At 45.4% G+C, this 24,312-nt stretch overlaps 1 protein-coding gene across 5 annotated transcripts; it reads right to left on the bottom strand.

The window, feature by feature from the left end:
- Positions 1-2,817: 2,817 nt before the first annotated feature.
- Positions 2,818-24,248, bottom strand: LOC144158185 (translation machinery-associated protein 16 homolog). 5 transcript variants are annotated; one of them, XM_077688873.1, is made up of 8 exons: positions 24,093-24,248; positions 23,891-24,015; positions 13,603-13,640; positions 13,440-13,527; positions 11,878-12,023; positions 11,758-11,800; positions 4,338-4,400; positions 2,818-3,276 (listed from the first exon to the last, which is right to left on the bottom strand). In XM_077688873.1, exons 1-8 carry the CDS (start codon positions 24,093-24,095, stop codon positions 3,105-3,107), a joined length of 678 nt encoding a protein of 225 aa, XP_077544999.1. In that variant the 5' UTR covers positions 24,096-24,248; the 3' UTR covers positions 2,818-3,104. The 5 variants fall into 5 exon arrangements, with proteins under 5 accessions (XP_077544999.1, XP_077545000.1, XP_077545002.1 ...); XM_077688876.1 differs by having other exon boundaries at positions 3,143-3,276; positions 4,319-4,400; XM_077688877.1 differs by having other exon boundaries at positions 3,176-3,276; positions 4,328-4,400.
- Between the last annotated feature and the right edge of the window lie 64 nt (positions 24,249-24,312).

The raw sequence follows: 24,312 nt of genomic DNA on the forward strand, positions 1-24,312 counted from the left end.
CCCCAGGGCACTTGGCTGCCCACTGCGCCAGACACGAGTGCTCTGCGAAATTCGAAAGCACCACGATCCTCTTTGAATCTTCAGAAACGACCACCCGCGAGATATGGGAAGGTTAAGCCATCCGAAAAGAAAAAGACTATCAGTTCGCCATCGATTGCACTGTCGACAACTAAGATGGCACTACTTGACAGTTCGTAGGAAAGCGCATGCGCATGACAAATATTGTATTCATTTTCAGCGAAATTGATTAACTCCACCTTTCACGTCATCTGAATTTTTCCTTTATAAGTTGTGTTTGTTGTGATTAATAAATCAGTTGGTAGTGTGCGCTCCAGTTGTGTGTAATTTGTCGTCCTTGTCCCGCCAAGCGCCAGCAATGTTCCGAGAAAGGAAGTGGTTGTGGCCTTATCTCCACTTGTGGCCAACACAATCTAAGTGGTTATGGACAGGCAGATTCTGTAACCGCCTAGATTACAGTCTGTGCGCTGCTTCGCAGAACCACCACCTCTGTTCAAGTGATGAACTTTTGCAATGGTTTAGTATTATATTTCTGCATTTAGGATAGTTATAGCAATAAGCTTGACAAATGCTATACTTTCTAGATGTCATGAAAGTGCTGATACTGCGGCAACAGTTAAAGATGTTTATTATGTGTAGCAATCTCAATGCTGTCTATAGGCCACAGGTACTTACCAGGAATGATGTCAGAACCCATCCCGAAAATTTCCAGCCTGCAATATTCGATGTAAAAATTAAGTCTTTTGGCAAACACTGCAACTACGAAACTTTCCCCAAGAATCTTGCATGTCTACATCAAAAAGAAAGATGTTGGGTGATGATTTCTAGAAGTCTTCCACTTCAGAAGTTTGTCCGCTTCACACCACTTATTTCACTGCCCTGCAGTGTTATGAACCATGGCTTTCCTTGCAAGTGACCAACCACAAGGCAGAATTTGATGCTTGGCCAAATGAAGAGGCACTTCATAGCATCAAGAAATGGGACAGTGTGGACTGTTCATTGTTATGTTGTGGGAGCCGCGAAAATCCACACTATAAGCAAAACATGCGCAAATCCAACCCTATCACAAGCTACCCTTCAATCATCCTTTGCTTATCATCACTCAAATGCCCACCACCTGAAAACGTACAGTATTTTTATTTCGCTTTTTTTTTCGTATCAGGCGCTGCTGCAAGGTCATACAAACTGCAAGCACAGCTTGAAATTATACTTTATGTTTTCAGGGATATGCGTTTCTTAGCGTCTAGAAAAATGGATACCATAGATAGGGAAGCAGCCCGGTTTATGCTGGCATGACAACATGATAAGAATGCAAGCCAGGTTTTTTTTTTTCGTCTGTGCCTCAATTGCCTATGCGATGCCAAAGGCAGTTGCTTATCAGCACTACGTAGAGGTAGTGGAAACCCAGCTCGCGCTCTGTTGTTCGAAAAGAAAAGGGTGGTTGCTCATCTGCGCAAGGTTCTACTCGCACAACTTACCAAGACCAGGGGAAAGGGGGCCTTGTTATCTTCGGACCATCGCGCCTCCTGTATTTTTACAATGTCAAACGCATCAGCCCGGACCGGCCAACCAGGCCCTCTCCTTCTTTTCCGGCCACTCTCCCCCAATCTGTAGCCTTCCCAGCGCTTTAGTCACGTGACCGGTTCATCCCGGCGCGACGCGTGGTGGAAAGCGGCAATGTTGGCAAAACGTGCTCCGCCAGAAGCCTGAGTTTTCTTACGCTGGCGGGGGCGCCCCTCCTTCGGTGACCTCAAACATAGGTTGCCTTTGCAACCAGGGACAAGCCACTCTCGAAATTAGTTACGGTTGCGTGATCCCGGTTCAGCTCGGGGCCCCACCTTGCGAAATCTAGGCACTGCAGGCGTACCAGTGACTCCCATTAGGAAGCGCGCAATGCGTTTGGCATTGTAAAAATACAGGAGGTGATGTTCAGACATATGCTGAGAGCAAAAACAGTTGTGGTTATCACGCGATTGCAAATGGAACACGCTAACTAAGGGGTGCCTATTTTTTATTGTGAGTGTCTAAGAGGAGAAAGTGAGTGCAGGCTGTGTCGGATGGCTGATTTCATTTTTTTCTTTCTTTTTGCGACACAAATGATGCCCCAGCTGCACTGGTCGATCAGCAGATTTGCCAAAAAAACTGTACTAGATAGAAACAGTACTGTGCTTAGAGAAACTGCATTATAAGCGGTACGCTTATGCATTGAGTTCTATGAGAGGTGTACTGGTGGCCAGGAAAACCCGCATTATACCCGGTCCCGCGCTATAAGCACTTACATTATAAATGGCCTACACTGTAATAAGTTACAAACAAAATTCAGAGCTGTGCCAGTGGCGAATGCAGTTGTAGTGTGGGAGTGAAGGGGCACAGGCGACTGAGTGGCGAGCTGAATGAGATGGAAGAGGAGGGCACATCTTTAGCACCAGGTGATCTCTTCAGCAGACGGCCAATGCAACTGAGCACTGCCTAGCAACAGAGAAAAGCTGTCCTCATTCCTGTTTACTCAGCATGCTTTCAGCCAAAAAGCTTCACCACAGCTTCTTCCCAAGTGGCGCATCTGGTGCTGTAGCAACGAAAAGTACAAAATCCATTGTCAAGTGCCATGCTACGCTCCTTTCTGTGGCTTTTTTGAGGTGTAAGTTCGGGTTAAGACGAGAGTTGGTAAAAAGAGAGAAGAAAACTCCAACAGAAAAAATGAATTTTGGTAAAGCAGCATAGGAACGGTTGAAGGTATGCAGTTGAGGTGTTTGTCTTGCACTGTGTGCCAACCATGTAATGATGACAATGACCACAAGCTCTAAGCAGTACTTTTTATTTGATGGCAGTTCTTGTATAAACCTAAACAGGCGGGCCTGCTTTCTGCACTGCTTTTTTTAGGTGCACTCTATAGACATGTGTTTTACGGTGTTGCTGTTGCCTGAAGGCGGCTCCAGACATGACATAAGAACGGTCTCTCTCCCGTGTGCCTGCGTGTGTGGATCATTAAGTCTTTTCGGCGAGCGGATGCAAACGAACACATACTGCACTTGAAAGGCCTCTGTCCTGTGTGAGCCATCACATGCCTTTCCAGAGTGGTGCTAAAGTTACTCGTGTACGGGCACAAGTGACACTCGAAAACTCTTTTGCTCTTGGCTATTTCCGAGGGCGGCTTCAATCCTCTCTGACAGATGACCGGGCTGTCGACAGCGTTCGTCCCCAAAGTTGGCTGAAAAGCTCTTGCAATTGCCCAGCCATGACCCCATTCTGCTGCTGCACCTGCATCAGGAGAAGCACAAGGTTTTGCTGTAAATTTTTGAAAGAAAACCGGTTGAGAAAAGGTTGTAAAGAAAACAAGAAGGCCCTGGACTTAATGAGGCACTGGTTCAGTACGAAGGTTATCAGAGGTGAAAAAACCAGTGACGGCATGCAGAGGCTAACAAAATAGAATGAGCAATGGTGGAGCAAAAATGTTTTCATGGTTTTACATTAAGCTCTCACGCGATTGATTTTGGTTGAAAAAATTCTCAGTGTTATCGGTTAGAATATGAGACACAGTTGCAGAGTAATACCAGGATGCGGTGCATGGGAAAACAATTGCAATGTTGTCTGAGAATATACAGTAACAAGTTTATATTCATGGAAGCACAATTTAGTAGCAAATCATTGTGATAGAGAGTTGAAAATTTATTCTGTGCATCAAGTGTTACAACCTTAAATTTGGAAGTACACTAAATGTGGCCCAAAAGTAGGGTTAAAATTGATGAGTCAACAGATTTGCTTTTAAAAGTTCATAGTTGTCATCAATTGCCTAGTATGAAATTATGGAATGGTATCGACAAAATATCGCATGTTTAAAACCTAATGCTAATATTGACTGTGGCTCGATCAATGGTCTGCATCTCAATAAACATGGACAGATAACACAACTAAATAACCCATTCTCTAGGACTCATATACAACTGCGAAAAATCAATCTCATGGTTTCAATTGGCAGGGCAGGAAATATAGGAAATTCAGTTCCGAGTAAAAGATTGCAGCTTTAAATTGTTGATGAGGTAGTTACAGAGTATACAATTTTAAAGTGCACTGCACAGGTACACAGGGTGGTCATTCCGACAAAGGAGGCACAGCAAAAAAGAACAATCATGGATTTATGCTTTTTCAAATTGCCAAAACCCTCTAACCACAAGCAACCTGGAACACTAGTCAATGAAGGCCACCCGTAGATAACCCTCAAGGGGCCTTTGCATAATACATCTTTTTGGTAGCAGGGGAAATGTTGAGACGAAAACTAGTGATCCTTTGATAAAATACAGACACTAATTACAGTCTGTCACCGAGATACAGTGACACTGCAGGGCTCCTCTGTAAGGGTAGGCTGCATGGCTATAAATGTCATCCTGGAAGAAAAAAGAAAGCAAGTATGAAATTACATGCTACATGAAATTAACTACATGAAATTAAAAAACGCTTTGAGGAACATTAGAGCAAGAAAAAGGAATAGATTTTTCAAGTTACTTAAAGGGTCCATGAAGACAAAATACAACTTTGGTTAACTTGAAAGAGTTAGGCTTCAGTACCTCACTCAGCTCCATTCCGGCCATGAAGACGTTTTTTAGCCAATAAAAACTCAAGAAATACTTGAGAAATTTCAAATTTTGCGCTACAGTGACGTGTTGTCGGCACGAGTGACGTCATATAGGCCATCACTAAAAACATAATTTTCAGTGTCTTAACTGCAGGTTAGCATTCAAGTGATTCGATCAAACGGAACTAGTGGCCCACTACAATCATCCTGTCTTGTGTCCTGGCGATTGATCAGTTCGGCCGCCGTCAATCGCCCAAACACGATTCTGTGACGTCCTAGAAAATTTGCCGGAAACTGTCTAGCAAGTCGCCACTCCTCCACGCGTTTTCCTTAATATCTCCGTTATTTTTCTGAAGTTTGCGTTGAAATCGGTATCATTGTTATTGCGACAGAGCAGTCTTTCTAATGAACCAAACTTGTATTTTGTCTTCATGGCTCCTTTAAAGGGGTCATGGCAACAAAATACAATGTTTTATTGAAAAGATTTGGTGTTTACTACACACCCAGCATTTATACAGCAGAAAAAAGATGCTTTATTCACTGACAATTCAAACAATTTAAGCCAAAATTTCAATTCTCCCTCTGCATCACGTTTCGTGACTGGCTGGCACCACGCAACAAACTGCATTTTTGGTAACCATAGTTACCATCCTAGATGGCACAGCAATACCATTCAAAGACTACATTTCTGGTAACCATAGTTACCATCCTAGATGGCACAGCAATACCATTCAAGGACTACTATTTACACAGGGCGTGAATAGTAGTTTGACCAGTTTTTACCTGAGGGCTGACGTTTGTTGCGCTTGATAGCAATCATTTCGTGAAACATCGAGTACGAGTTGACAAGTAGGGTAACGTAAGTGGCTGTGCCGCTTATGTCAGTTGGCCAGTGTCGTGTCAAGCCCAACTCGCCCAGCGGCTGTTTCAAGCTGTATCGCCTGGCAAAGTGCTGCACTAACTGCTTTTATGTTAGCACATTTGTTCATAACTTTCATTGCTTACCCCACCACTCTCACTGCTGTCAAAGGAATATGTGCTACATTCAAAGGCAAACAGTCCATTCTTCAAGCTTATAATCAACGTTTCTCATTCGATTTTGCCAGCCTTATGAAATTGCAAGCTGCTGCCCATACTACGTCATAAGTTCACAATAGAAAAGTAGCTGGCGAGTCGCATGACTATTGTTTCCCTCGCTATGCAGCGTATTTGAGTGAAGTTTACATTAGAAGTGGTGTCAGTGTCATTTCAGTGATGCAATCGTTTGAATGAACCAAACTTGCATTTTCTCTTCATCGCCCCTTTAGAGGATATAGGGTACAAGAGACACATTTTGAACCAGGGACAGAAAGCTTGTCAGGGGTGCATGCTAAGACTAGCCACAGCTTCACGAAGATGAAAAGATGAAAGAAAACCAGAGGACGGCATTCACCTTGGTATGAAACAGCGCGCAACAAGAGGACATATGGAGCGCTGCACAGAATGGGCACTGTTGTCCTGAGTGTGCACAGGTGCAGTCCATGAATAAAACGTGCAGCTCTCTTGTTGTCTATTTCTTAGTTTATTTGGCCTGTTTGTGCTGCTCCATTGCTCAACTTTCCATATTGTAATATGACTGCATGCTTAGCCCCGAGTCAATGTTTTTTCTATTCCCCTTTCCTGTAGAGCTTTAGCCATAAGGCAGCTTGCAAAGAATGGCAGCCAACATTTGCCCCCTTTGTCTTCACCTATTTTGTTGATTTTATTGCCATTTTTGCCGGTGCCTTCCACAATTTTATACCTTCTATCCCACCTCACCCGCTTTTACTATATCTTGTTTCTTACACACAAGGCCCCCTTCCATTCTGCACTTCTTTCCGTCACGCTATTATACATTGACATGCATTAACATATTGTATACGTACGGCGACTTCGTTTTCATGGTGCTGCCATTACGAGTACGCCCACAAAAGTTGGTGCTGCCATTACGAGTACGCCCACAAAACTTGGAACTACGTGCTGCTAGTCCACGCAGTGTTTCGTCTTGACCGAGCAGCCACCACCACTCCCAGCCTTCGGCCAGCAGCCACCACGCGTTCCTAGCCAACGTGCTTGGAAAATAGTGATTTCTCGCTTTCTCTCTTTCGTCTATTCAATGGCATTGGGAGGATCTCCAAAAGACTGCCTCCAAGTGCCCTGCACTCAGTATTTAGACATGCAACACATCTTTTCAGAAAGTGCTGCACGGTTAACGAATAGGGAGAAGAGTTTATTGGCTGAGCCCTTCGAGATGCTATGATCACCAATGTCGAGGGGGATCTGGAAAGCATTGCACCTGAGCCTGGTGCCATTATTGAGCAGGGCTGAAGCTTTCAGTCCTCCATACTTGCTGTGAGAGGGGTGTCTTGAGCTTTGAAGTTCTTGTAGGCAAGCCTACGAACAGCATTTTGTTGGACTGCATGGGTGTTACGGCTATACGCAGTGGTAAACCACAGAACTGTCACCAATTTCCCAGCTTTTCATTAAATGTGCAGCTATGTTTCATAGTAACCGCTGATAATGCTACATTCCTAGAACAGCTATACTGGCAACTTATCAGAAACGAGGAGCTTGTCTGTGTAAAAACTAGGAGTGTACGAATGCCGAATAGTAGCTCTCGAATCGAATCGAATTAAAAAAAAAACTCGAATGTCGAATATTGCCAAATTTCCTTAAAATATACTTGAATACGCTCAACCACGTGGGAGCAATGACTGGGAGCCCACACCAGGGTAGTCACTGCACCATATACAGCCATGGAATAAGAGGGCAAATATCTGGTAGTCATGCATTTTTATTTTTGTCGCTGCTCACAAGTTTTCATTGAGAAAAAGGAGCTGCTGCACGTGCTCTGAGGCCAGCCTCTCTCGCTGTAGAGAACAGCTTCTCGCTTGGAACTTGCGTGGCGGGAATGCCCTAGTATTTCATGGCCAGGGTGCCAACGCTGGGGTACTTCTTCCCACTTGTTTGCCAATACGCCAGCGAATCGTTCCTGCCGCAGGTTGATTCGCGAAGGTACTGCCAGAACTCTTCGATCCCACTAGACGCATGAAGCTGCTTCTGTCCAGACATGGCCAGCTTTTCAATCTGGTCCCATATACCACTGGCGCGCTCGGTTGTTGACGGCACAGGTGCTGAGGGACCTGGGCGATCACAAGGTGCTGGAGCTGACCTTTCCAGCTCACTCTGTGCAAACTCCATGAGCACCATCTCTTAAGCAGCTTCTCAAAAAAAAATGTTCTTGAATCTTGGGTCGCAAGCTGTGGCCATGACATACTCCTTTTGCTCGCTGTAGCCAACAAATCTTGTTTTCATTGCTTTGAGCATGTTTTTTGCGAACAGTGAAGTGAGGTCATCTGCCGCTATGCAGTCTGAGTACCATTTCGGTTCCATACAGGAACGGGATAACTGCAGACAAAGTGGCATACTTTTGCCCGCTAAGGTCTTCGGTCGCCGACGCCACTGGTGCAAGGGCATTCACGAGCTCCTCTACAGTCCTCCACTCCTGTGGTGTCAAACTGGCAATCGTGGTGTCCGAAGTCGCAAGCTCCAAACAGACAGCTGCTTTGAGCTGCAGGAGGCGGGACAGCATATCGTGCTCGCTGTTCCACCTTGTCTCTAGATCTTGAATAAGCTTGAGTGTGGGTACCAGCTGGCGCTGACAATCCTGGAGGCTTGCTGTGGCTTTGGCGCTGTGCTTGTAATGGCCCACAATTGCCCGGCATTTCTTCCAAATGTCAGGGACTCTAGGAGCGATTTCCTTGGAATCCTTAATGGCCAGTTGCAGTGTGTGGCCCAAACACTGAAGGGGCGTACACAGGAGGGATCTAAGGGCAGCACGGTAATTCCGTGCGTTGCCACTTGCGAAGTATATTGGCAGCTGGTCCAGTGGCAGCTCCCATTCTGCCATCATTTCCTGCAGGTGGGCCAAGATGTTGCAGGCGGTGTGGCTCTGTCATAAGCATGTTGCTCAGGGAAAATGCTCGCAACTCGAAGTTGGCGGTCAAATAATGGCAGGTGAGGCTAGTGTAGCTCTCATTCAACCTCGACATCCACATGTCGCTAGTGAACGAGAGGGATTGTATCCCGTCTTGAATGTCCGAATGAATGATCCCTTTGATGGACCTGACAGTACCCCTGTACAGCTCGGGAACAACTGTTCTCGAAAAGGTTGTCCGGCAGGGTGTTTTATACAGGGGCTCCATTTCGTGCACAAGCTCTCTGAAACCTCGACTTTCTACGAAGTCATACGGCTGCAGGTCAAGCACCAGCATGCGGGCAATTTTAGCCGTTATTTCTTCCCTTTGGCGCAACGGCAGCTCCTTAGGCTGCTCAAATTTGCTTTTGATGATGGGCTGCATTGCGCTCGCGAAACTACTTTGTTTCCCACTTTCCGCCAAAAACAAACTGCAAACCATAGTGCATGCTCTTCAAGTGGTTTGCAAGTGGGGTCGTTGTGCTTGAAGGCGTCCAAAGCTTGGCATTGCAGCTGGTGCAAGTAGCTTCTTGTGGGCTCACCTTTATGAAGTGCTTCCAGATGGCACTTTTCTTTTTTTGTGCCATGTCGCTTACTCAAAAAATCTATGCAAGATTTTAGGAAACGGACGTGGGGCAGCGCCGATGCTTGGCTGATCGCGGCGCTTGAAAGTCTGACGGCATACGGTATGCAGTCTCACAGGTCGCGCGCGCACAGTATATCACAACGTACGCGTTCCGTACCACACACATGGTGTGTGCATAAAAACCAATCCCTTATTCCACTGCTGCTTGCTGCTGCTCCTTAATGTCCCAGCAAATGGAGGCCTAGCACAGGCCTAACGTACACGGAGTACAGTGGATCGCGGCCCTTGCAAGCCCGACGGTGTATCCAGTCACGCGGTCTCACTGTCCCGTACGCAGTGTACGCTGGTACGTACGTGGTGCGTATCACGCACACGACGCAGGAAATCCTCTAAAAGCAACCTCTGCACGCTCACTGAACAATGAGGATTGCGAAACCAGCGGCTGCCCAACAAACGAACCCGAACCAGCCTGAGCGGCCATATGAAAAAAAAAGCCTCCCTTTGCACTTGACAGATGGCGGCACATGCATACAATATCATCATCATCAAGTATTCGGGTTTACCGAATATCTGATATTCAATTCGCGAATCGAATTATTCGAGCACTTGCTATTCAATTCGTATTCGCACACCCTAGTGAAAACCGTTTGGCTGAAAGAACGAGCTTGACCTTTTAGAAACTGTGAGCACCTGCTACATGTCAAAGAAGTGAACTTTCTTGAGGTACAGGTTTCCTAAGCATAGGCCAAAATTCACCTGTGGCACTTTTGTATAAGATTCACTACTGAGATCACTCAACCCCAAAGCACCAAGAAACACTATTATCCTCATTTATAATGGCTTCCAAAATACATAGAGGTATACTGAAAATAATGCAGAAACTCAACTAGTACACCCCAGCCAGACGTACCAGTATTTTTGCAAATATTCAGATGAGATGACATGGCTGCAAGTTTCAGCATGAGGTCTAAAGACAGCCTAATGGTTTATCTAGAACATCACTCTGGAATTCGTTTTTGTACCCAATAAGTTCATGCAAATGGACCCAGAGTAGTCAAAAACCTGGATGGCAGATTTTAATCTGCACAAGTAATCTCAGCCTTTTAAAATCACTTCAGTGTTCCTTTTAGTCCTTTCGTGAAAACGTGACTTTTACCGAACCAAGTTGTACAAAGTTATGAGCTGCCTCAACAAATAAAATACAGTGAGTACACCCTCTGTGCTGTTTGCCATCTTTATTCAACGGTTATTAAATTATAAGTTTCATGTAGGAACATATACATAAGTATTTCATCAATAACACATGTAGGCATTTTGTAGGGAACATTCTGTAAGAACTGGGAGGCAGTGAAAAGTGTACCAGAAAAAGCAAACACCTGCTAAACTTATGCGTGCATGCGTCTGGTGGGTTAAATACTTCAGATGAATGACTGACAGTGGTATGCAGCATGGCAAAGCAGTGGCTGTCACTTTTTGACTCGCATCAAAAACAGTTGAGGATGGCAAATGCAAAAGGTCACAAGCAAAAGGAACAAACTGTAATGCACAGCTTTACCCAAAAACCTGTGCCCTGATTCACTCTATGAAACCCTGACACTGTGCTTGTCTATAATTTCTGCTGATGCATGCCGCCAAAAAGATACTAAGGAGATGTACACGGATTGTGGGCAGTAGAGGAGGAAGGACGCTGAGGAAAGTGACGGGAAGACCACAAGTGGCTGGTCTAGTTTCGCACAGCCGTGGCAAGATCCTCCTACTCTCATTACATTTAGGTTAGATCCGCAATACAAGAATTTTTTTGCCCAATTCAAACCAAGCAGAGCTTAGCCACGACACCTTAGCCACCTAGGAAAGCAAATCCCGTAGTCGCTAGACACACGCTGCGCGTTTCTGCTTGAGAATGGCCTAGCGTTCTATGTTCCCCGTCACAATGATACTGTGCACTGATAAAAACTTAGTGGCAAATTTCGAGTAGATTGTCAGCTGCCACGTTGAAAGTATTGCAGCAAGGTAATTTCCTGGAAGGGCTTAGAGCAACTTATGGCAAGACGTAATGGTCACACTTGGTGGCCGATGAAGCGACTGCTGAGTTGTCACGGTGCTTATTTTTCCAGCATTGCCTTGGAAAACACCCGCATGTTGATTTTCGGCAAGTATGACACAGCGCTCCCATCCCACTCCCTGAAAAGAAGCAGAGCGCAGTTTTACACGATGCAAATCACTTTACACAGGTGAATTAGACTACTGCCAAAAATTATAACTTTAGCAAAATTGAATTCAGCCTCGGCAATCATGAACGTTACTTTGCTGACTAATTTTTTTATTGTGCAAGCATGAAATCTGGTTTGCACAACCCACAATAACAGTTCCTGTGCAAGCCTTTACATTTGTGGTGCAAGTGTTTTTTAGAAATAATATTCCTGTTTTTTGTACCAGGATAGGTACCAGGAAAGGTACCTGTGGCGGCATAAAATCTCATCGTAGAATCCACGGAAAGACGGGGCTAGGCCTTCAGTAGAAGATGTTCAGCAGAGTTCCAACAACAGCGAACACATGCAGGCAGCCCATGAGGAGATAACAAGGACTCACATGAACACTTTGAAGGCGTCGGGAGACAGCAGGTCTGGCATTTCTGCATGACAGCATGGCACAATCAATCAGCATGAATACTACATAACATGAGACAGGATCAGCGAATCAAAAACTAACCGATGCCGCATGAATGGTAGTCCCCGACTTCTTTCTCAAGGGTCATCTTGATCGCGTCACGGCGCCCTTTGAACTGCATTACGGGGCCCCGGATCTGCTCAATGTTGCCGACGTGCTCAAGCTCGTGGTCAAAGCGACGAAAATACCTGCAACACCACAGAGGTAAACAAGTACTCCTAGAATCCTAGAATGAAAGAACAAGTCCGCTGTAATTACCACTGCAAACTTTTTTATGTCTGTTAAAACACCCACCGATTCCTTCAAGCTGAAATTTTATTGCATGCAAATTATGCTGTGCTTTATTCTGTTCCTTCCTAGCCACGCATGCGTATTATTCTCAATTTCAATTAGCCAGCAATGGCCTCTGTGAGAAATCTGAATCAAGAAAAGAATTCAAAAGTCAGCAATGTTATCAATTTTTGCAGATGGACCCTTTTCGGACACACGTGTCACACTTCAAGCTTAGTTGCAGTCACCCTCGAAGACAGGCCCTCGAATAAGGGTGAAACGACACAACTTTAAAGGCTAGATGACATAACTTCAAAACTGTGCTACTAGAATGTAAAGCTGAGCTCTAGAAAAGTTGAAAAGTGTCCCTCTACATGTTCCTCTGAAATGTTAATAGCACTGCAGAAGAACAGATGGTGCTAAAGTAACATTGTTTGCTCCAGAAGCAATGGCATATTGATTGTTCTCATTGGTCACCTGGAACACAGGCTACATTCTTTACCACTCAAACTAGCAATACAATTCTTATAACTCGCAACAGCATGGTTTGGAAAGGTTGACAGCAGAAAGTATTTTGGCAGGCAGCTTCACAGACCCTCTTCAATGCTGCCCTCCCAGGCCCCTTGTTTTTACAGACCACATGCCTCAATGTTATGAACTGGTTTCTAAGGGGGTGACGTAGTCGATAGTGGCAGCAAGTAAAGTGCAGATCAAAACTCACAAGTGACGTTTGAGCATGAATGAATTCAGTTTCTGTGAATGTTTCTTGATTAAAGGCACGAGCACACGATGCCCAGCCTTAGTTTATTTGCCTCATTCAAGCCCTGGCATCTGTAAAATTTATATCTAAGTTTATATCCAGGCAAATATGCCCCGACCCACAGCTTCCGAGCACTAAGAAAGACATAAGCAGATCGGTATGTGGGGTCATCTAAGAAAAATGGTCCTATTTTTTTTACAAAAGCACATAAATTGGTCAAAATGACTTAATACCACTACTCTCATCTAACTTCTGTGTGCTTTGCAAGGCTAGGCAGAAGAAAGGATTTGGGCAGATGATGCCATAGTCTCTCACAAATACCTTGCAATATCTTCAGTCTACACACCATTATTTTGAGAACTGGCGGTTGTTGCTTGGAAGTGAAATGACAAGGCCACAGTTGGAAGCGGTTGTAAGCAACACACAGCGTAAAACACAACAGACAAGTGAGGTTTGAGCGTGTTTTTTAAACCTAGATTTTCCAAACATTTCTCTACATAAGACACAGGCATGCAACACCCAGCCTTGATCTATCCACTTTCTTCCATCTCGGCATGAGTAAACTGGCTCTTACTCTTCAATCAGGGCATCCAGCTCCCCTGGGGCCAGCCTATCTGCCTTGAAGTCGCACAACTTTTCCCGGAACCACGACAGCTTCTCCACTGAAACATCAATTCAGAAATGCCACTGTTATACGATAACTGGCAAGCACTGATGCCAAAGAATATTTCACTTACGTTTCGTCTTTAGCTTGAGCGACAGCTGTTTTTTTCGGCTGTCAGAAAAGAAAAAGTGCAGGTGTTAATCCACCTGGTAAAGGCATTGCTGAGGGGCTGCAAAGATGATTTGCTGAAACCTTACTGTGGGAAGTTAAAACTTTCTCTTCTATGACAACTCACGCGCTACAGTTTAAATTCTGCAGGATAGCCCCCTTATTTTGTCTATTTTGTTGAATCGTGTGAGGCAAACTGCCTACCTAAGGTAATCGGCTGTTGCAAGTGTTCCTTTTGTCCAAACTAAAGAATGCACACAGCCCTTTCACAGTTGTGATCAGGGGCATAGCCAGGGTGGGGGTGTTCCGGTGTCAGAACACCACCCCAAAAATTTCTAAGCTGTGCATTCCCCCCTCTGTCCCCTGTGCATTTCGACCTTTTTCGTCCACAGTGATCACACTCCCCATTGCCATATGAATTTGTAAAAACACAATACGAAAATTAGATAAGAAATGACATGATCTTTTCATGCACGCCATCTTTCCTTAAAGGTTTTTTCTGTTGGTGGTGGATAACACCCCCTGAAAAATATTTCTGCCTATGCTACAGGTTGTGATGGTCCCATAACAATTTTCCCTCTAACCCGCTGGCGGTGGCTCAATGGCTATGGCCATTGGCTAAGGCTAAGACACAGGTTCGATTCCCAGTAGCGACGGCCACTCTTCGAAAGAGGCAAAATGAGAAAATAAAATGCCCCTGTGTTAAAGATCCCCTGCAGGTGGCCAAAATTAATCTGGAGCCCCCCACTACAGCGCCCCCCCTCACAGCCCAGGTGCAGCTGTGGCATGTCAAATTACATAATATGAAGGCCCTTCCAGCTCTTTTCCTCCCCGCACCACCTGAACTCCTGAAGTGGCTCTTGCTGGCCAGTTAACACCTGCATCACCTTTCAACTTCGTTACTTCACAAAAGTCGACATTTTCCTCCATTTGGGGCGGGACTTCACTATTACGCACTCAACTGTCTTGATCCCTTCCACAACATTCACAGGTCTCGTCCTGTGCATGGAAGGTGCTCATGTGGACCCTTGCATTCAGGCAGCCACAGTATCCCTCAAAACTCAACAGACTGTATCATTCCCTGTTACGCCCACTAACCCCCTTGATATCTGACAGTTTTTCTGATGGCCACAGATAGTCCATTTGTACTTCACACTATTTTGAACCGAGTAGTGAGATTTCTTAACTGGGCTTTTGTGAGATTGTGTCTGGGCTTTGTGATCCTTGCCGGTTCGCTATCAATTTTGAATTGTGTTTTTTGGTCTCTTCAAGCATACTTGATTTAAGATTTTCTCTCTTCAGAAGGCGCCTGGACCACGTCACCCTGTAATGACCTATCTAAAGCTTCACGATATTCACCAAAAGTCAGCCGAATGCTGCTGGTTAACTTATACAGGGGTGAGACAGCTGAATCAGATTTGGGAGCAGTTTTTGGAGCAGCGAAATCTCGATTTTGGAGCAGAAGGACGACGTTTATCCTATGTCACCTTGGAAGCCTCAAAAATCAAATCTTTGGCTACCCGGGTTGGGGGGGTGGGGAGTGCACTTTTTATTCAGTTTTGAACGTACATAACACTGGAACAGCGTTTCAATAACGATTTTCTACGAAAGTATCACAAGGTACAAACTGCAATACCTTTTTACAAACTATTTTTAAATTCTTAGGCTCTATGCATAGATAGCATGGAACTCCATTGAAAATATCGAATTGAAAAACTAAGCAATCGTAACACATTTTTATTATCATGTAAATGCCGAAATTATTATTTTTGTAATCCCAGACTCGGCTTTAAACACAAGTGTAGAGCCAAGGCAAAGCTAGCGCAAAGTGACGTGAGTTGGCGCACCATCCACCACCCCCCCCCCTCCTCAGCCCTCCCATTTCAATTCCCACAGTGCACGTTCACTACGATCGTAATTTGAGTAACGTTGGTATGTTTAGCTACCTTCCTTTCGGCATTAAATTTCAGTTCAGATAGATGAACCATTGCAATATTACTAGCTTGCAATAATAGCCCGTCCCGAAATTGGACACTGCTTGAACATTTTGCGGCGATGTAGCCTGCGCCGCCACTTCTGCATTGCCGATCGTCCCATTCCTGCCGCTCCTAAGGCAGCAATAACTGAGCGTTTTATAACACCGCAATGAGTCTGAAATTTCACTTCAAGCACGCACTGCACCTCACACTCAAGGCCGAAACACGGCGAATTCGCGGGCACCACGTTGTTTTTTATGAACTCCCGTCTTTCGAGTCGCGCAACTTTCAGCAACAGATCAAACGATTGAATATAGACCCAGCCACCCCCATAACCACAACCACAGTAGAAATCGGCAAACAGCACTCTGCCTGAACCACGACCAACTGCTTCGCCAGGCGGCCATATTTCCGAATCTTCACCACACAAAGATGCCGGCGCACACTAACGCCGTTCCGGAGATACGGCGCTCCAAAAATTGTCGTTTTTTCATCTACTTGCACAAGTAGTTTGTCGCCTCAGTACACATTTTTTCTACAGGACTTTGCAATGTTTTTCGATGAGAAAACTTTGAAAACGCACAGAATATAACATGTGCAAACCTACATTGTGACTTTCAAAAGAACTATCTCGGGGACAATATGGGTTTTTTATTGAATGATCAATATTAAACCTTTACGAACAGCACCACTTAAGGAAAATTATGTCAGTAAGCATTTTTCTCGACTGAAACTGAAGAAGAGTTAAAAGCCTCGGCTCTTAGACTGTTTTGGAGCAGTTTGGCGCAATTTTTGCAATTTTCAAGCTTTTGGAGCAGTCCGGCGCAGCAAAACCAATTTGTATCAAAACTGCGCAATATGCGCAGCTGTGTCACCCCTGCTTTTAAGTGAGCACAATCTTCAACTGAAAGTGCCAGCCCAAGTTTGATTACCTCTTTCTATGACTAGAGACTGGATCAGGGACCGGCAAATGCCTATTTTGTTCCTTCCACTCTTATCGCACCACATCCAGCATAAACTGGATGTTAAGAAGGGCTTTTGTGGTGTTTTTATAGTGCTTATAAATGCCTTTTTTAGCAAAATAGACACCTGTATGAACAGTATTTAACCTCATGTTTCACTTTTGAGGGCAGTTCAAGTTCACTTTTAAGTGCGAGGTTGCCGTAAAATCCGGGGACATATAACTGGGGATCCACTCTATTTGCATTCATGTAGAAATGTATTGTGCCTATATTTGCGACTTTAGGGGCCTAAAATGTTGTTTTGCCTGCCTATCTGAGGTGCCTAAGATGTGCTTTCTTAGTGCCTAAAAATCCGGCCACCAGCCCGATTTCTTGAATGGTAGTGTTTATTCAACATGTAGCCAGTAAACACAGGCAATAAAAACACAGCGGGGAACTTTTCCCAGCAGTCACTTGTGATTGGATTACCATGCCACCTGGAACATTTTTGGAACACGGCGAAATTCCGTCCTGCCAATACGCCTCGAGCGCGGCCTGTAGGGGCGCCACTGAAATCCCCCTAGCGGCCCGTTTCGAAACCAGCCGCAGGAGTCTCCGGCCCGCTCCCCAGTGTCACCGCTGCTTTCGGGGCCCGTTCACGACTGAGATTTACCGTTTGAAGGCGCTGGAAATACATATTTATGTCGAGCAGTCACTCTGTTCGCAAATGTGGCACATTTACGAGTGTAAATGTGTCTAATGCAATCTTAGTCTGGTACATTCGATCTGTACGAGCGCCAGGTGTGCATCACAGGTCGGCGTCGCGAAACCAGGATACGCATATGGAGATGATTGTCACTGCCGTGAAATTTACTAACAGTGTCTCTATAACAGGGGTGAGACAGCTTAATCAGATTTGGGAGTAGTTTTTGGAGCAGCGAAATCTCAACTTTGGAGCAGAAGAAAGTAATTTATTACGTTACCTCAGGAGCCTAAAAATCAAATTTTTGGCGACTCCGGGGAGAAACGTGTACTTTTTAATCGGTTTTGAATGTACATAACACTGAAACAGGTTGGGCACTGGACAGGTGCTGGTCCCAGGTAAAAGGCAGTTGCCAGCACCAGGTAATGGGGCTGAGAAGCAAGCGGGCGAGAAAAAATGCCCGCGTTTTCGTAAGCTTGCGAAGCAGAAGAGGAAAAAGAGTTTGGGTTTTAGGAAGGTTAGAGTGCCGAGTGGAGCTGTGCGAAAAGTGGTACGGTAGCTAGGAAGTTCGTAGCGTTAGCACCCGTTACCAAGATGACGTGCAGAGAACCAGCTAAGGCCTGTAAGACGAACGGCAGGCTCCGCAATCAGCGCCTCAGAAAAGGTGGCGTCGGCCAAAAGATATGCAGTGAGTTCTCCTCCAGGAGTAGCCAAAGTACCAACGTCAGAGAGCGAAAGCGCAGACGCGCAAAGACAAAAACGAAGAAATCGTGCCAGCCGTGCACAATCGAGAGAAAGGACTGGAGACAGGTCACGGGTCATAGGGCAGCGAGACAAGTGAACATTGCTGGTGGCTCAAGCAGAGATGACAGTGTAGCGAAAGGTGCTGAATGGAAGAGGCGCACGAAGGTGAAGATGAAGTCAAAGCTCAACAAAGCCGGTTGAAATCATGGAGTTGACTGGAAAGACTAGGACTAGAAAGACTAGTTAACATGAAAAATAGGTTGTGTATTGATGTAAAGCATAAATGTTGTGGTATGGTGCAGACAAGGTGTTGTAAGGGTATGAAGTGTTTGATTGCGTTGACGGGTTAGAGTAGAGTATTTGAGTAGACTGGTGTTTGAGAATGTAGGAGCAGATTGCATGAGTAGATTAGTGTAAGGGAATGAAAAATTGTTGTCTGTTGTGTTACATGTTGATTGAGGGTAGGATTTGAAGTTAGTTTTAGACCAGCAATTTATGTTGGTACGGGCCTTCGTACGGCTGGCAGTATGTGTTTTTGGACAATGCGTCTGTATGTTGTACACCTGGGCCTTCCGATTTTTTTTTACTATGCTTTACCTCTGATGCATGTTATTGTTCTCCCAGTTTTTGTCGTTCAGTCGCACTGCCGGTGCTGATCACTTGAATTCTATACCTTGGACTTCAGAATGTTTTCACTGTGTTTCTTTCATGTACCCTGAATTTCTTGTTATCCAAGCTTTCTTGCATATCAGCAAACCTTCGCGTTATTACATTTATTTGAGTGTCAGTTACTACTCATGTTTTGTCACGATGTTGTGTCGCTTTCTGTGTATTCCTTGTTGTTGATGACTGCCCTATTGCTCTTTGAAGTTTGTCCCCCCTTACTCAATGCTCTCATTGACCTTGTAAGGTATCATAAATAAATAAATAAATAAGAGTGAACTTGGTGTGTGATGAATATTAGTAGTTTAGTAGGACTGATGTAGTAGCTTAATAGAACTGATGTTGTGACGTGCGGACTGCGGACTTTGTTTCCACGAAGAGGAAAAGAGAAAAAACTCTTCAATTTCGGGGGTAATGTCATGTGGTAAGAAGAGCCCGTACCCGAAGAGGGATTGGCCCGAGAAGAAGATGATAGAAGAAAAGACGAAAAGAAGAATCAGAGTATGGGATGGCAAGAAGGATTTGGAAGAAACCAATGAAACACATACACAGAGTGATTAAGAGGAGGAGGAGGCTGGCTGGACCAGCAAATGGGATCCCCACACGATATAATGCGAAGTGAAGAGGTGGACGACGAATTTGGAGTAGAGTGTGGAACGAGGTCTTGGGAGGAATGGTGGCAAGTTCGGGCCGTGCTCGATAACGCACCAGCGGCATCACACCGTTTGGTAGCGGGCAGCTCGGAACCACCCATTACCAGCAGCTTTGCACTGCTGGCCTCCTGCTGTGCTGTGCTGCTCAGCGAAGCCGTGGCATCGCACCACGGTCATCCGGACCACTGAAGACCACCACGCGCCATTACGTGCTGCTACGTTCGGCAACTCGTAAGCCTACCCACCACGACACGTCATCGGAATAGCAGCGGCTTCGACGTGCTACAGGGTGGGACTTGTTTCACTTTGCTATAGACAGTCAATGTAATATAGTGACTATTTGACTAGATTTTTGGTAGTGTGAGGTCGTGCTTGTTTTTTTGTGTGTAGTGTGATATGCTTGCGAGTTTGCTATGATCGCATTTGTTTGAGGTTTTGTTCTGAAAATATGTTGTGTGGGTATCGAATGCCTTAACCCAAGCCTCATTTCTCTGCCGTGTGAGATGCTTGACAAACAGCATTTCAATAAAGTCCTTTTCTATTCCACTACCCTTTCACAAACCATTTTTAAATTCTCAGGCCCTATGCATAGATAGCATGGAGCGCCGTTGGAAATATCGATTTCAAAAACTAAGCAATTGCGAAGCATTTTTACTATCATGTGAATGCAGAAATTATTATTTTTCTAATCCCACACTCGGCTTTACGCACAAGTGTAGAGCCACAGAAAAAGTTGCGCGAAGCAAGGTGACAGTCGTCGCCACCCACCAGCCCTCCCACTTCGATCCCCAAGGTGCATGTTCACTACGATCGTAATTTGAGTAACGTTGGTATATTTAGCCACCTCCCTCTTTGCATTAAATTTCACTTCAGATAGATGAGCTATTATTACTCGCGTGCAATAATAGCCCGTCCCGCTATCGGACACTGCTTGAACACTTTGCGGCGATGTAGTCTGCGCCACCACTTCTGCAGTGTCGATCGCCCCATTCCCGGTGCTCGCAAGCTCGCTGTCAAAGGCAGCAATAACTCAGCGTTTTATAAAACCGCAATCAGTCCGAAATTTCACTTCAAGCACGCACCGCGCCTCACACTCAAGGCCAAAACTCGGCGAATTCGCGGGCACCACGTATCTGAACTCCCGTATTTCGAGTCACAGAACTTCCCACAACAGACCAAACGACTAAATGTAAACCCAGCCACCCTCATAATCAAAACCACGGTAGAAATCGGCAAAGAGCACTCTGCCTGAACCATGAGCAACTGCTTCGCTCGGCGGCCATGTTTCCCAATCTTCTCCACTCCAAGATGGCGGCGCACCGTGATGTCGTTCCGGAGATACGGCGTTCCAAAAATTGCCATTTTTTCATCAACTTGCACAAGCGGTTTGACGCCTCAGTACACATAAGCATTTTTTCTACAGGACTTTTCAGTGGTTCTGGATGGGAAGACTTTAAAATCTCACAGAATATAACGTGTGCAACCCGACATTTTGACTTTCAAAAAGACTACCTCGGGGAAATTTTATGAGGATTTTGTATTAAATGATCAATCAATTAAACCTTCACAAACAGCATCACTTTCGGGGTGCTGGAAAATTATGCCGTCAGTAAGCATTTTTCGCGACCGAAACTGACGGGAGCATTACAATCCTTGACTGTCAGACTGTTTAGAACAGTTTGGCGCAATTTTTGCGAATTTCAAGCTTTTGGAGCAGCCCGGCACAGGAAAACACATTTGTATCAGAACTGCGCAATATGCGCAGCTGTCTCACCCTTGCTATAAGCACAGTTTCCTCAAATGGTCATGCTATGGCTATACACTACGATGTAAATCAGTTTTGTGTGCTTATATAACCTAACGGAGCACTCATACCTGACAGCATGCCAGTTATGCTTGCCAATATCATATCTCAGATATTGATCACTGCCCTGGACATAAATTTCACAAACATTCTACGAAATAAGTACGATGGATAATCTAAAATTATACCCGGGATCAGCGCACGACAAAAAAATTGATGCTTGGGCGTCTTGTCGTGAGCTGAGCGCCCGAAAACATTCATATATGCTAGAGATATCCTCCGCGAGCACCGCAGAGAACGGCTTCCCGAGTAATGCGCGTCCGCGACTTAAAATTTCTTCGAAGCATAGTCTATGACGCAGGGAGCCTGCAAAATCTAGCACACACGGAAATAAGAGGGCCTTATAAGATATCCCACTCTTCTTACGGCACCTTTTATCAGCTGTGAATTGTATGCCTAAAAAAATGCGTCCGCCGAGTGATCAGCTGTTCGTTGAAGTCAAAAACTTGAGTAAGGTGGATACGTAGCTTGTGTGTTGTGATTACTAAAACGTTCATTCCTTGATCACTCCGCATTGGTACACAACGATAGTTAAGCGTACCCCTCCTCCGTCCCTCCCCCCCTCCCGACGTCTTGCGAAATAGCAGTGCATTTCACGCACTAGTTGGTCTCGTGGGTCCCACCTGGCGTAAGTTTAAACGACTGCCTTTAGCATTTCAAAAGCTGCTCTGATTTTTCTTTTTTTTTCATTTTCGTACGAGCTATTCTGTTTCTTCCAGACTTGCAGACCATTAATTTTTCCGTGGTTTAATTAACTTTTCTTGGTTCTTGCTATAAGGTATGCAAGAGTGCACATCGTTCACGATGCACAGCCTTGGAATATACTTAACATTTTCGCGTGGGTTATATTCTTCTAAAAGGCACAATTTATTATCAGGTATTGGGTAATCACATCCCCGAAATTATTTTTCTACGACGTACATTTTCTAAACGAGGCCTCATGCATTGTCCGCACTGCAAAACGAAACATACCTCTCATTGCGCCAGTATCAGGTCTAACCTAGGCTGCAATAAAATTCACTTGTGCCGCATGTATTCGGAGGTGATAGCACCAGTATGCTGCGGCCGTCACCGACGCCCGTAACGGCGGCCAAGAAGGGCGCAGAACCGCATTCCCGGATAGCTATTGTTGGCGTTTAAGCAACCTAGCATGACGGAGCGGCTTTTGAAGTGCACTAAACGTACTATTTACTTACAAACGTTACCCTAACAAGTTTTTTATGGTGCAGAAGGGCAAAAAGAAGCGAAAGAGAACTAAAACACAGCATGAGCCCCTATCAGTCGCGCAGCGCTAATCCCGTCAAGGCCGCGGAGAAGCGGCGGCAGGCGGTGCAGCGATTGCAAAGGTCGAGGCGTATAGTCTGTTTCCGTGGCGCTGGGGTATAGAACCCACTTTGACACTGCAGACAGCGGTTGCAATTCTGAATAGGACAACCTTTTTTTTTTCTGTTTTCAGCATATGACGTCTTCATTCACCACACTTTTTGTTCACATATTTCCGTGCAGTCAGATTATTCCCACGGTTATCACGAGATTGACACAAAGGCCATTAATACCCCCCTCACACAGGCACTTTCAATCACGACTGAGTTTATCTGGATCAAGCTCAATACGAATCGCCCTGCTACACGGCAGTGTTAATCGTGATCAAGCCCGATCCCGCTCGAACTCGATTCCGGTTTCCCAAGCACAATTGAGGTTTCCAAGCACGATTGGACGAACGCGGTGATACTCTTGTCCCTGCAGACTGATGGCACAAGAGTTGACAACTTCAAATGACACCAGAAATTGTATCAGAAAACTTGGCCCAAATGACCGTGTGGGAACATTTATAAGTTACGTATCCCTATGACCGCGCAAAGTTACCAGACTTCGGCCGCGAGGTACATTTTTGGCACCGTGTGTCATCAAAAATGTACATCAGAAATGGTGAGTGCAACCGGCGCAACTTCTCTGTCGGGATTGAAATGTGCCACGTAGGAGCGGTGGTGCGTCGACTGCGCTCACAAAGTCAATTGCGCTTCGCTTCAATCAGTCCGTGTGACAGGGGTACAGTTGGGTCGCTTTGGCTAGGCTAGGTTACGATACATTAGGCCAAAGTAGGTAACTTCTGGCCCTCGCTTTTGTTACGGCGGAAGATGCGCCGTGAAAAATACCGAACGCCGTTTTGAAGGGAAATGTCACGTGGTTTTAAAAGCCAATGAGAAGCGAGCGGCGGCAGAACTTTGGCTTGGTATTTCTCTCGGCTGCCGGTAGAAGAGACACAGCCTTATCATACCTGCGCTTTCAACTCTATTTTCGTTATCTTAAGCCACGCGCACAATTATCAAACGTGCGTTATTACCGGTACCGCTCCCTGTAATCCCACCAGCACCACATTTGCTTCCGTCGTGAAAGCGCAAAACATGTTGAAACGGCCTGCGGTGTTCGTACACCGCAGATGGTTTAAACAGGTTTCCGCTGTAAATCCCACGACCACCCCAGGTGATTTCGTATCGTAAGGCCCCTCATAATGTCTTTCAAGCTCATTTTGCATACGATCCCGGCCCTGATTTCTAGGTACCGTCGATGAGGTACGATCGGATACACACACCTTTTCGCAGCAGTTAGGGACGCATTACGAGAATATAAAACTGATCAGTCATCAGCAAATGTTTACGTCTGAGTAGCTTGCACACACTGCACACGTTGAACGGGGAGTGATCTTACGTGTTAACCTTGTCCTTGTGGATCTTCTTCCTGGCCAGCTGTTGCGCCCTGCGACTGTTCGGATGCACAGGCCTCGACGTCCGGGCTTGTATGCGTCGCTTCTTCTCTGCCTGATTGGCCTTCGTCTGGGAGAGAAAAGCGACAGTGAGCAGCCTTCGTTAACAACGCTCCAACTACCGCCAGCAACAGCAAAATGTCCTACCATTACGTCTCGATTTTCGCTTAAATGGAAGCTGCAAACCAGAGCTATCACGCGCACGTGTTTCTGTATTCAGGAGTTGCGCATTAGTCACACGCCACGTGAGAAAAAAATCATACATTATTCCTACACCAAGCGACCCCTATTTGTACGCCGCAACATCTCATTCGACTGCAGCGCTCGTTACTGCATTCATGAAGTTTTAAATAAAATTGCGGTTTTT

The sequence above is a fragment of the Haemaphysalis longicornis genome, unplaced genomic scaffold (assembly GCF_048455015.1).
Source record: "Haemaphysalis longicornis isolate Haplotype H1 unplaced genomic scaffold, Haemaphysalis longicornis Haplotype H1 scaffold_10, whole genome shotgun sequence".
NCBI classification, from domain to species: Eukaryota; Metazoa; Arthropoda; class Arachnida; order Ixodida; family Ixodidae; genus Haemaphysalis; species Haemaphysalis longicornis.